Source organism: Arachis stenosperma, chromosome 9 (assembly GCF_014773155.1).
Source record: "Arachis stenosperma cultivar V10309 chromosome 9, arast.V10309.gnm1.PFL2, whole genome shotgun sequence".
Lineage (NCBI taxonomy): Eukaryota > Viridiplantae > Streptophyta > Magnoliopsida > Fabales > Fabaceae > Arachis > Arachis stenosperma.
The window spans coordinates 161,737,912-161,751,592 of record NC_080385.1 but is presented as its reverse complement, the minus strand read 5'-3'; the positions used below and the strand labels follow the sequence as shown (position 1 = coordinate 161,751,592).

Sequence of the window (13,681 nt, the reverse complement as noted above, 5' to 3'; positions counted from 1 at the left end):
TTCAAATTTAAAATTAAAAATATATATAAAAAATTCGACGCAAAGAAATAACATAACGTAATAAACAGGGATGAACAATAATTAATACATTTTTTTATTTATTTAAAAAAACTTATAAATAGTTAATAAATAAATTAAATTAAGTTAATTAGTAAATTAACTTCTGCTATAAGTAAATTCGACACCTAGCAAATATTCATTAATTGCCTACTAACCTATTTTATGTAACCTAAAGATAAGCCATTCTACTCACGTGCAAAAACACTAAATCCCTAAAAGTACCCTAACTATAATCACATACCCTTATTAATTTAAAAGATATAAACAATACTAACTTCGAAGTTGATTCGCTCCTGCAATGTGTCAGCTATCATTCAAGCGGTTGATGTCGGGATCCCGTGTGTCAATGCGTGTCATAACGTCTGAGCAAATAAAAAATATCAAGAAAACGTCCGAAAAGAGAGAAACGGAGGTTAATGGAGATGGAAAGTGGGTCAGGAGGTGTTGTGCACGAGTTGTTTTTACATGCGCACCCCATTCTTATCTGTATAAACGAAATAAGTATAGTCGTATCTTGTTTACACTGTAAACGAGATAAAGTCTGTGTCATAAGTCATAACACATGTGCATCCATGATACGTGGACTTGAATTTGTGTCTTATCTCGTTTACAGTATAAACAAGATACGATTATACTTAAAAACGCGATAAAGCATGTTATGAAAATCGATAAAAACTCTCCAAATTACTTATTTCAGTAATTACAATATTTATTTTATTTATTTTAAAAAATCTTGTAATAGTTATATTTGGTAAGTTAAAATTAAAATGGCTTTTAATAATTGTAAAATATAATAATCATCTTTGAAAAAAATTAATTTTAAATTTAGAATCATTTTAATAAATATAAATATGATAAAAATAAATTAAGAATAAATATAGATATTAATTAATATATGAAATTGTTTTAATTTTTTAATTAAAATAAATATAAATTAATTTTAAAAAGCACCTTAAATGTTTTTAAAAACAATTTTTAGAAGTCATAAGTTATCAAATATAAAATAAAAGTATCAAAAACTAATTTTAATTAGTCAACTTTAGAGTTTAGATTTATAATTTAGAATTTACGCTTAAATATTTTATGATTTAAGATCTAAAATTTAATATAAACAAATTAAATTTAAAAAAATTAACTAATATTAACTAAAAAATATTTATTTTCTAACATTATTCTCATAAACAAGACAAATATATTTCCAAAATACTTTACCAATAATCAGTATATCTATCCACCATTGAACTAGGTAAATTGGTAGGAAACTTATGAAATGGCCCACGCCGAATCTAATAAGAAAAACACCATACCTTATAGCATACTTCCAATTCGATATATAAATCAAAATTCAAACCAATTACACAAAATATTGTTCTATACGTGGCTCTTGTAGTCTTGGTCCTGGATAAGGAAGCGAGGTTCAGACAACACTTACAAAGAGTGAACCAAAAATGGCAAAATTTTAATCTGCATAGTTATTATTGTACAGACTCTTCTGAAGGATATCCGGTACACTCATGTGGAGCTTCTCAATGTAATGTCAAATATTCGGCCACGGGATTAGAAAATAAAATACAAAAACGAAAGGATAAAATGCAACAGTGCTCAAAAAGAATTTCCATATTTCTGAACTGATCTACAGCAAATGATAATATACAAGAGACCAGAATTGGATTTTGATATTCTGAACCTAATCTATAGCATATGATAACACTGGTGCGTATTGTAACTATTGGTTTGTTTTTTGTCTGCTATGAGGACTGCATCTGATCTCGCCGTAGAGCCTGCTGGAGCTGAATGACCTGTTGTTGCTGCTCTGGCGGCAGCGAACTCAATTGCTCCGGTGTTAGATTCAACACTTGTTGCAGTAAAGCAGACTCTACATCTGCTGGAAGCTGAAAGAGAGGGAGAGAAAGAAGAATGATATCATATGTATGTAATCACAAGCTAAGTTGCACAAATACAAATATTATATTGCTCCATCAATTGTGGTCAAGCCACCAAAGAATCAAAACAACCATTTGCAGTAGTAATAGTCCGAAAGATGTAAACGGTATTTTCCGTGCGCGCGGGGAAGGATATACTTTATACTTTAACCAAATAAAAAGTGAATTTTTTTTTATGAAAGACAGATATATGCTAATCTTTTACTACCTTTGCAAAAGATCAACTCTGTGAATGAGGAAATCATTTACAGTCACTTGTCAATTATGAATTACCAACTTAAACCTACCTGAGCAGGCACTTCTGTTTTAGGAGCTGCAAGAGCAGGCAACGAGTTGCTTCCAAGAATGTGGGATGAACCATTGGTCACAGGCACATCCGCAAAAGGAAAAGGCGTACTCCTTCCGTCATCCAATTTCATGAGCTTTGAAGGGCGACGCAACGATTCAGACAAACCATGAACCATATTTGTTTTCTCTACTCCCAAAGGCATGTTTGAATATGCAGATCTATCACCTTCCTTACTAATTAAGTGAGGAATTCCTGATGATACAGAGGGGCTAGGCTGTTTTAATAGACCACGTTAGATACTTCTAATAGTAAAGTATAACCATAACAAGAATATAGAAGTTGTAGCCAGCTAAGCAGAAGTGACAAGTACATCAGCTTCTATACATGATCTGCTCCACAAAAATTGAAAGCACATAGCTAAGTATACTCAATCAAGAACTATATTGAAATCCTACTTAGATTTCGTGGTTTTCTTCTTCATTAACCACATAGCTTTCATAACAAAACATAAAAGAGGCAAGGGAACTTGACCCCTTGAGATTTTTCAGTTTTAAATCCACAATAATTGCATTTGTAATACTTCTTGGCTGAATAGTGAAACTTCAGCAAGAAATTGTCTCCAGATGTTTGTTACGTTGAAAAATTTAAAAAAAGAAAAATCTCAATTATTCACTTTCTACACTGCAGGTCACATAAGGCCTTGACAGGTTACAAATGCCCAATGCACCCAAATTTCAAAATCCACAGGATAGCAATTTTGCAATTTTAAAGGATAAATGTCCTTATCTGCAACTTTGTAGGAAATAGGACATACTGGGCATCCTTATGGGCTCAGCTATTGTATTGAAAAGACAATCTGTTTGATGCAGAGGAATAGAAACTTTAAGTTGGTATGCTCTCCTGTTGCGGGGTGTTTATATTCCCTCTTATGCTATACTACAGACTACATATTTCTTTCTCAAAGAAATTCCAATGTTCCAATGGCAATAAAATGGTAAGAAAGGTGGAGCCAATTAGCCAAATACCTAAATCAGCATTAACATTCATATCTTTCTGCCTATGCAACATACAAAGACAAACAAAATTAGGCACCTGAAAGCTTGCATCTGGTCGAACCATTTGAATATTATGTCCTACAGTTGAGCTTCCAACAAGTGCTGAATGTGGTGGCAAAGGGGCATGCCTTTGCTGGTTCGGGGCAGTCGACGTTGAAGATTGAACTGAGGGCCTCATAGACAAACCCCCCAATGACTGGGGTCGTGCTGAAGGAGGCATTAAATTTGACTGCCCTGACAGCGTTCCCAACTGTCCAACATGGTTGATTGAATGTTGTTGAAGTGGCACTCTAGGCTGCAACGGAGGCCTTGGATGTGCATTCAATTGATTAGGAACCAAAGGATTATGGGGCATGACGTTCGCTTGACCTTCTTGAACATAAGGTGTCAAACCAGGCTGCAATGTACTCTGTCCCAAGCTCTGGGGTAGGCCAGACAGAGTCTGAACTAATGCCGGCTGACCTAGCTGGCCTTCATTTACTGAAGATTGTGAGGCCTGCTCCGAAACCATCCTAAGGTTTGGCATTTGTAACTGAAAAAAGTTCAAATAAACAGAAAGTTAAAGTTGATGAAGAAAGCTGTAAAATCTAGAGGGGAAAGGAATATGCATACGAAAACAAAAGAACCATAAAGTTCTCACTATTTTTTAGTTATTCTACAGATATCTTACTATTTATAAGAAGCTCCATGAATGGACTTTTGTGGCCTTATGCTTAAGTTATTTTCTTTTATTTGAGCTTAAATTGTTTTAGTCCTGCTGGCTAGTCATTATAACTGGGCCCCAGGCTCTAGCTTAATGTTTCCCAAGTTTTGTTTGATATACAAGCAATTTATATATGAAAGAAGCAATGGGTGAAAAGCCTATCTGTCAAGGAGTGCAAAGTATATCTTAGAAGTAATTGCTAAAAAAATGTCACAAACTCTATTCTATTTTGTCCCTTCGTTTACCCGCCAAGACTTACTCTTCTTCACAGACAGTATAAAAACGCATGATAACAAAATATTGGTTGATTATTGCTTTAATTTGTCCTAGAACAAGCGGACGCTAATTCACAAATTTACAAACTCTGTTTACATCCTTGGCAGTTGAAACGGCACCTGAATTTTCCTCATGTTTACATGACATAATTTTGCATAAAAGAAAACGGAAATAATATGTGAAAGGGTAATGAAACAAACCACTTGGGAGGTCACCATTCCTAGCATTATCTGAGCCTGCAAATTAAGAATACAACGATAAAGAAAGTATGAAAAATACAAATCATAATTTCTCTCAAGGCGCACACAATTACAGTAGGCCGTAAAGTTGGAGGTGAGGAGAACAAACTCTAAGGTTAAATTTCCAAGAAATATTGTACATCCAGAGCATATCAACAAAATTTAACTAAAATGAACAAGAGGGGGGGGGGGGGGGGGGAGGATCTTACAGTTCTAGCCAAAGAAAAAAAAAGGTATCAAAATCATAAAGCACATAAGGTTAGAAACGAGTTTATTATCAAAGAATGCTCAAAGGAATAGATATAGGAGAAAAGTTCATACCTGAAAAAGAGCCTTTGGCAACTGTGGTCTTGAAAGCAACAGTTGCCGAGCCATGTCCTTATTCTGTGTAGCCATTGCCTACATCATCAGAAGAACAAATAAATAAAGAAAATATTAAGTTATCCTGGAATGCGAAGGTAGCCTGATCCAATAATTACCTTGACCTCAGAGATTATCTCATTTAACTGATTCCTTGACATTTTAGCAAGGTGCAGAGTTAACGGATCATGTGCCAATGCTGACTGACTCTGCAAACCATTTTGAGCCGACTGGACGCCAAACTGAGCACCACCTAGAGCTGCTGTCATGACAGACGCAGCTGTTATGGCAATATGGAGACCAATAGGTTGATGATGAGCAGCATCCCCTTGGATAACTGAGCTGCTTCCTACATGTTTCTGAGGGTCTGTAATATGTAAAAGCGGAATGAAAACACAAAACAGAACAAAAAATGCAGAGAATATATGTATGATCATTTATCACAAGTAAGAACAGAAAACATAGAGCACTAACCAACATTTGCTGACAGTCCAGGCCCTCCACGACCCTGCAGCAAAAAGAACAAGAATAATTTCATTTAGTGCAGCCATGAAGAATTAAATTGTTCTTTTCACAACAGCAGTTACAAAATCTCAAAAGTAACATGAGTCTGCTCATTAGTGGAACAGAAAGCCGGAAACAACCCAAAGTATTAAATATTATAGACACTAAACCGAGAGAAACAGCAGCAAAGAAGATTTTCAGAGAGTAAGAGGGATGCCAAGAGAGCGAGAAGTTATGTTTAACTCAAGTATCTTATGGAGAGAATTGTTTATCCCCCAGGTCTCACAGTGAACAAACATTGTGGTTAACGAGATGAAGAGAAATAATCACAAAGAATGAGGAGGATAAGGAACTGTTCAAAACCAAAAACATGGATACAAAACAAGCATAAAGAATGAAAAGATAAATGTGTCAACTTTCCGTCCTTTGTACATCTAGAGAAACCCCTGAATATAGTCTGTGAGAAGTACTTGGAATTAAGCTACTTTTCATGCTATATCCACTGCACTTATTTTGAAGTAAACACAGAAAAGATTTAGGTCAACTAGGCTGTTTACACTTCAAGAAGCACTGACAATATACCTGCTCTCTATTTCTATCATTCCCTTTATCATTTTCAGCAAAATCAACACGCAATTGCCGCCCGTTAATTTCATAACCCTGAAGATTCCGCCGAGCACTCAAAGCTGTCTCTTCATCCTTATACTCACAGAACCCATAACCCTTTGGCTTCCCAGTTTCTCTATCAATAACTAATCTGCAGATAAGAAAGGATGAAAAATACTTCAAATAAGTAAACCACTACTAAAAACAAAGCATAAAAGGAGTTTTAAGAAATGCTAAACTTATCCCCAAGTACAGACAAATAAAACCATTGACCATTCCTAACGGAACAATAAATCAGATTTAGGGAAGTTTGTCAATGAAAAAAGGCCACAAGTACATATTGTCTAGAACAAATTCCCTTAATTGCAGAGTGGTCAGAAATCAAGAACATGAATGTTGCAAGTACCTGAATGAGACTACAGGACCAACCTCCTGGCAGATTTCAATAAGCTGTTCCTCTGTGGCATCATATGGTATATTGCCAACTATAAACACAATCACAATCACAATCACAAACAATTCTCATAAACTTGACAAATCTCTGTAGTATTGAAATCAAGAACATCCAATATATATGCAACAAGTATTAATCTGAAGTTTCAATTACTAGCCCTCATTTATCAGTTCGCAAAATACAACACTGTAATCAACGAATCAGATACATAGATATGGAGATATACCGAAAACGCAGCGATGCTGAGAGGAGGCCATGGGATTAAGAGGAGAAGAAGAAGGTGAAGCTCTGCTCCATCTTCTTCCTCTTCAGAAGCATCCCTTGTTCACACACAAGAAGAGAGAGAGAGAGAGATAAGAGAAAGAGAAGAGAGACTGCGTCGTTTTGGATCTCTCCTTGTTCTTCAGTAACGATAACAGAGACACAGTTAACGCTGCGTTGCCCTCCTTCTTCAATCTACTTTCATCTTCCTTTACTTGTTTCTACGTTTTCTTTTTCTCCTGGGTATTTTTGGTTTATCATAAGATTCTTTTTATAATTTATGTGTGTACATAGTGAATATTAAATATTAAAATTAACCATATTGTTGGTTAGTGTCTTTCTGTTAACGTAGTACTTGCTTATTTGAGAGCCCATTAAATCATTTTTTTAATAAAAAAATATTTTTTTATCTTTTAATATATTTGATAAATTTTTAATAATAAAAATTAAAAATTAAAAAAATTAAAAAATATAAAAAAGTTACAATTTATATTTTTTATTTTTTTAAATATTTTTTACGTAATAAATAAATAAATAAATATTTTATTTTATTTTATTCATATTAAAAAAATTTATATAAAATATTTAAATATAAAATTATTTTTATTTTTATATATTTTTTTAAATAAAACATTAAATTTTTTTTTAAAAAATAGTATCCAAACAAGTCTTAAGTCTTTAAAGTGAGAAAATGGAAATTTTAAGGCTGATTTTAGTTTGTATTCTTATATTTTGTTTTTATTTTTAACTTTTTTTCTTTTAAGAATTTTGTAAAAGATAAAAATAAATGTTTTTTTTTTTACTTTTTCTTATAAAATTTTGAAAATTAAAAATATTTAAAATAAAATTGTAACTAAATAAACTCTAATTATTCTTGAATTAAATAAGTAGAATTCACACGGTTAGACATGATTAAAATTATATAAACTTAATAATGATTAATTTTTTATTTTTTTTACTTTACAATTCTTTTTATTTTAGAGAACTATTTTTTACTTAAACATTCTGCATATGTTTTTTATTTATTAATTTATTAAAATTTTTATTTTTATATTATAAAATTCAAAATTAAAAAGTTAATAATATAATTAAAACTTAAGTAAGTGAAAAATTGGGAGAAAGAACTTGAAAAAGAAACTTTGTTTGAAAATGAAAAAGCGCAAATGTGTGTTTTATGGAAGAGGTCTGCTATACAAGTTGGCCCAAATAAAAAAAAATACATGCACCACTCCTTTAGAATCGAGGGTCCAACGCACGCGCCTTAATCACCCTTCCATAACACGTTCATTGTGCCGCACTCTTCCTCTTCTTCCTCAATCAAAACGCAAACCGTCAAGATTCAAGCGATATTCGAAACAAACTACGATTCTGCAGAAATGTTTCAACTCTTCGCGAAGAGTAGAAAAAATCAAGAAGAAAATATACAAATCTCCATAAAAAATCACCAGAAAAAACAAAGAAACATTATTCAAGGTACTGTTTTACTGTTCTTCTAGGTTTTTTTTTCTAGATTGTCTCTGTCATGTGCCTCATCTTTAACCAACAAAATATTAAAAGATTTTAAGAAGAAATATACTGTCTCCCTCATGTTTTGGGTGTATTTCTGTAATCCTTTGAGTGTATTTCTGTAACTGTTTGGGTGTATTTCTGTAATTCTTTCTGTAACCGTTTGGGTGTATTTCTGTAATCAATTGGGTGTATTTTTGAAGTTCCATTATCTTCAAAACGATTTCAAAACTTGATTTCAAAAACCATGAAAATCGAAAAAAAATGAAGCAAGAATATAGAGAGAGAAAACGCATGAAGGAGATACAACAAATTTGACAAGAAACTCGAAAAAAGAAACGAAATCTTTTGAAAAATAGAAGTTATATATTTGCGCGTTAATTTATTTGAATTGATTTAAAAAGTCTGTTAAAATGGCATGTAACATTAGCAGCGTGTTTAGTGGGTTTCATTCTCTTTAGACTTGTAAAGCTTGTAAGTACAAAATATTTGTATGTAGAGATTAATCTTTTATGGAATAGGTAGATAAGTAAAAAATAGGAGGAAAAAAAGAACTTAAAAGAGCAGCTGTGTCTAAAAATGAAAAGAAAAAGGAAAGTGCAAATGTGTATTGGGTACTAACAAAATACTCTCTGCTATTTTATTTAAAGTTTAATTTTAATATATTGATAGAATAAATAATTCTATATGGTCATTAGATTTATATATTTGAATATCTTTTAAAATAATAAATTTAAAAATTAGTTATGTTTATTAATATGATCATTTATAATTTATTGTTTGTATAAACTTTTTTTATATTGATAATATATTAAAATTAAATTATTTTAACTTTATCTAATAACAATTAAAATTAAACAACACATAAGAAAATGACTAAATTAGAAATAAAAATTAAATAACAAAAAATAGTAATTTTTCTCTATTTCCTTTATAATAGGTATAGATACAGGTATAACCAAATAAATAAATATATAGATTATGGAATTATTTTATTTATTTTTTCTTAATCATAATTTACAATTGGATTCTTAATGAATTAGGTTGTCTTACAAAACATTTTTTGATAATTTTAAATTTATAATTAAAGATAAGTATTTTTTAATTCGATATACCAAAAATAGAGATAGAGTATGTAATATAACAGATCAAAATCAAGAAGATTAAGACACAGTTATTAAGTGATAGTCAAGTCTAACTTGTTTTCAATTCTGTTTCAACTGAATTCTATGGTAGCTTGCTATATATAGCAAAGTTGCCTCATCTATTGTAATACATCCAATTATTTAATGATAAATCAACAATTCATTTCAGCTCTTTATTTCATTGAAAACTATTTCATGGTATCAAGAGCATAGGTGATAGATCTATGGCCTCAATCATCCCTCATCAGAACCCACCCACTTCTTCTTCTTCCCCTTTTTCCTCAACCCTTTACTACACTTGTTCTTGACAAATTGACTGAAAACACATTTTGAACATGGCAGAAGCTTGCCCTTCACATTATAAATACTAATGACTTTGCTTATCATCTTTCTGCTAACAAGGTTCCATCACATTTTGAATCCGATTCTGCAAAAGAAGCTGGTACAGAATCAAAAGCTTACAAGAATTGGAAGCAAAAAGATGATTACCTTATGACATGGCTCCTTTCTTCTCTGGATCTCACATTCAAGAATCAAATGCTGGATTGCAGGTATGCACATCAAGCTTAGACAACTATCACTGAATATTTTGCAAAGACCTCCAAGATCAAGATTCAGCAATTGAAGAATGAATTGAAGTCTGTAAAGAAACAAGGTATGATAGCAAATGAGTATCTCAAGAAGATTCGAGATATTGTTGATTCTATGGCATCAATAGGCTACACTCTTTCCCTAGAAGATCATATATCAGCCATTACAGATGGTCTTAATGAAGAATATGCTTTATATCTCTCAACAGTAGTGGAAAAATCAGAATCCATTACTCTTATTGAAGCCGAAGCACTTCTTCTTGGACATGAAGAAATGATTGAAAGGTTTAAAAAGACTGCTTTGGAAACTATACAAGCATACTATACTCAATCATCATTTTTCCTTCTTAGACCACTAAATACCATAAATTATGCTCCAAGAAGAGGTCGAGGAGGAAGAAGTTCTAACAGAGGCAGGTTTGCAAATTCTAATTCTAGACCAATTTGTCAAGTCTGTGGAAGGACAAGTCATACTGCACTGTCATGTTTTCATCGCTTTAATCAACAATATCAAGCTTCATCTTCTAATGCAATAACTCCAACCCAATCTGGACTGTTACCAATTCTTAATACCTATCACAATCCAAGGGCTTATATGGTTGCTCCATCTACTTTCTCATATACAAGCTGGTTTCCTGATACAGGGGCAAGCAATCATGTCACAAATGATGCAAAATCTATCTTGGCGCCCTCTAAATTTCTTGATACAGACCAACTCCTTCTAGATAATGGATCAGGTAGAAGTATCTCTCATGTTGGACACTCATATTTGGTAAATTTAGATTCAAAGAAACACTTTCTTTTGAACCAACTTTTACTTGTTCCTGAAATTACACAAAATTTAGTGAGTGTACATAAGTTTGCCACCGATATAATACATGCTTTTTTGAGTTTCACCCCTAATGTTTGCTATGTGAAATCTCAGGACATCCAAGAGATTCTTCTACAAGGAGCTCTATATAATGGGGTGTACAAGTTTGATAACATTACTGTCATAAAATCTACACCTAAGAATAGACATATATCTCCATCAAATTATATCTCTTGATATTTCTGTACTTGCTGTTTATGCTTCTCAATTAGACACTTACAATTTATGGCACAAATGTTTAGGTCATTGTGCTTCCAAGACTATTATTTCTGTAATGAACAAGTGTAATCTACCTATTTTCTCTGCTTCAATAAAATCTGGTATTTGTGAATATTGTTGTCAGGCTAAAATGCACCTGTTGCCTTTTTAATTAGATGAATTCAATTTTCATGCCCCTTTAGAAATGGTTTACAATGACATTTGGGGCCCTGCACCATATACATCTTATCATGGTTTCACATATTATATATCTTTTGTGGATGCTTATACTCGGTATACTTGTATTTATTTACTTCATACCAAATCACAAGCTTTTCAGGCCTTCCTTCAGTACAAAGCTGAAATGAAAACTTTCAGTGGTTTAAAATTAAAACAACTGCAGACTGATTATGGCAAGGAGTATCTCTCCAATGCCTTCACTCAATATTTAGCTCAAAAAAGTATATCTCATCGCTTCTCCTGCCTTTATACTCATCAACAAAATGGAAGGGCAGAGAGGAAGCATAGACATGTGACTGAAGTAGGCTTGGCACTTTTAGCCACTGCCTCAATCCCGTTAATTCACTGGAATGATGCTTTTATTTCTGCGACATATATTATTAATAGACCCCCTTCCCCTAACACTAACAATCTATCACCATTTGAAGTTTTACATCATCATCCACCTGATTACTCTTTCTTTAAGGTTTTTGGTTGTGCTGCTTTTCCTTGTATGAAACCTTATAATACTCACAAATTGGATTTTAAATCATAACTTTCTGTATTTTTGGGTTATGCTCCTCATCATAAAGGCTACAAATGCCTGACTAGAGAAGGTAAAGTTATCATTACAAGACATGTCTTGTTTGATGAAAACAGATTTCCTTATGCTGAACTCTTTCCACTTCAAAAGCCCTCCTTATCATCTGGTCAATTTCCTCATACAACTCTCCCTTTACCCCTTATTTCATTTCTTCCATCTTCCTCAAGTATGACAGAATTCTTGTCATCTTCTCCTTCGAATCCTACCCCTAAGACCACTACTGATTCCACTCAGAACTTAGAACCTACTACTCCCCTTCCAACATCACAAGTTAGATCAGCTCAGCGATACCAATCTCTACATCCTCACAAACATCCCAATCAATGACACTATTATTCAGTTTGAAAACTCCCCTCCTACTAGAATTTCTTCTAACACTCACCCTATGCAAACCAGATATAAGTCTGGCATATTTAAACCGAAAGCCCTTACAGCCTCACTCTCCACCTCATGTGATCTTGTTAATAATATACCCTCAAATTAGAACACTGGAAGAATGCTATGTTAGAAGAATTACAAGCCTTATACAAGACAAATATATGGACACTGGTCAATTCAACAACAACAGACAAAGTTATTAGCTGTTGTTGGATTTTTGCCATCAAAAGACATCCCAATGGCCAAATCATGAAGTATAAGGCTCGTTTGGTGGCCAAAGACAATCATCAACTTGAAGAAATCGATTATGATCAGACATTTGCTTCTGTGATTAAACCTTCTACGATTCGGGTGGTGCTCTCTTTGGCCTTGAGTTTTCATTGGACAATCAGGTAGCTGGACTTCAATAATGCCTTTTTGAATGGAGATCTTAAGGAACTTAGCTACATGTCTCAGCCACCAGGCTTCCAACAAGGTGATTCTTCATATGTGTGTAAGTTAAATAAGTCCATTTATGGTCTTAAACAAGCTCTTCGAGCTTGGTTTCTGAAATTGGCCTCAACTCTTGCTGCTTTTGGTTTCTACAGAACAAGGTCAGATCCTTCCTTATTTGTTAAATTCTCTGGTAACATTATTCTTTACATTTTAGTTTATGTTGATGATCTTCTTATTACGGGTAATGATAACAATGTCATTCAAACCACCATTACTCAATTAAACAATGCCTTCTCTTTAAAGGATCTTGGAGAATTTAGCTACTTCTTAGATATAAAAGCTACTAAATTATTCTCAGATTCTTTTCATTTGTCTCAATCAAAATATATTCACTCACTGTTAAAAAAGGCTAACATGCTAAACTCCAAAGGAGTTCCTACTCCTATGGTCAAAAATTTAAAACTCTCAAGTCAGGGAGATGATGAATTTAACAATCCATATCTATATAGGTCTATAGTAGGATCATTGCAATATGCAACTCTTACCAAGCCTGAGATCTCCTTTTTGGTAAATAAGGTTAGCTGGTATATGCAACGCCCGCTTCTCACACACTGGAAATGTGTAAAGAGAATTTTGCGATACTTGGCTGGCACTACTAATCAAGGTCTATTGTTTCATGCCTCTACTAATTTAAGGTTATTTGGTTTTACATATTCGGATTGGGGGTTAGATATTAATAACCGAAAATCTACTTGTGGATATGGAATCTATTTGGAATCTAATCTTGTTTCAAGGTCAGCAAGAAACAATCTTCAGTGAGTCGGTCTAGCACAGAAGCTGAATATCACAGGTTAGCTGTAGCATACTCTAAAATTATCTGGCTAAAAAATTTATTGAAGGAACTGCGCATTTCTCTTTCTCTGGGACCCAGTCTTTTCTATGACAACATCAGTGCTATGTTGCCTACTGAAAATTCTGCTCTTCA

The 13,681-nt window shown here is 33.1% G+C and overlaps 1 protein-coding gene across 1 annotated transcript; it reads right to left on the bottom strand.

The window, feature by feature from the left end:
* Positions 1–1,498: 1,498 nt before the first annotated feature.
* LOC130950872 (cleavage stimulating factor 64) lies at positions 1,499–7,005 on the bottom strand. Its single transcript, XM_057879473.1, has 10 exons — positions 6,716–7,005; positions 6,442–6,520; positions 6,012–6,186; positions 5,400–5,433; positions 5,045–5,292; positions 4,887–4,964; positions 4,527–4,562; positions 3,385–3,879; positions 2,291–2,566; positions 1,499–1,952 (listed from the first exon to the last, which is right to left on the bottom strand). The coding sequence occupies exons 1-10, from the start codon at positions 6,744–6,746 to the stop codon at positions 1,809–1,811; spliced, it is 1,596 nt and encodes a 531-aa protein (XP_057735456.1). The 5' UTR covers positions 6,747–7,005; the 3' UTR covers positions 1,499–1,808.
* Positions 7,006–13,681: the final 6,676 nt, after the last annotated feature.

Coding starts and splice junctions, on each gene's coding strand:
- LOC130950872 (XM_057879473.1), bottom strand. CDS start 6,746: ATGGCCTCCTCTCAGCATCGCTGCGTTTTCG. Junction 4,563..4,886: donor TGCCAAAGGCTCTTTTTCAG/GTATGAACTTTT, acceptor CTTAATTTGCAG/GCTCAGATAATGCTAGGAAT. Junction 3,880..4,526: donor GAATGGTGACCTCCCAAGTG/GTTTGTTTCATT, acceptor AACTTTTTTCAG/TTACAAATGCCAAACCTTAG.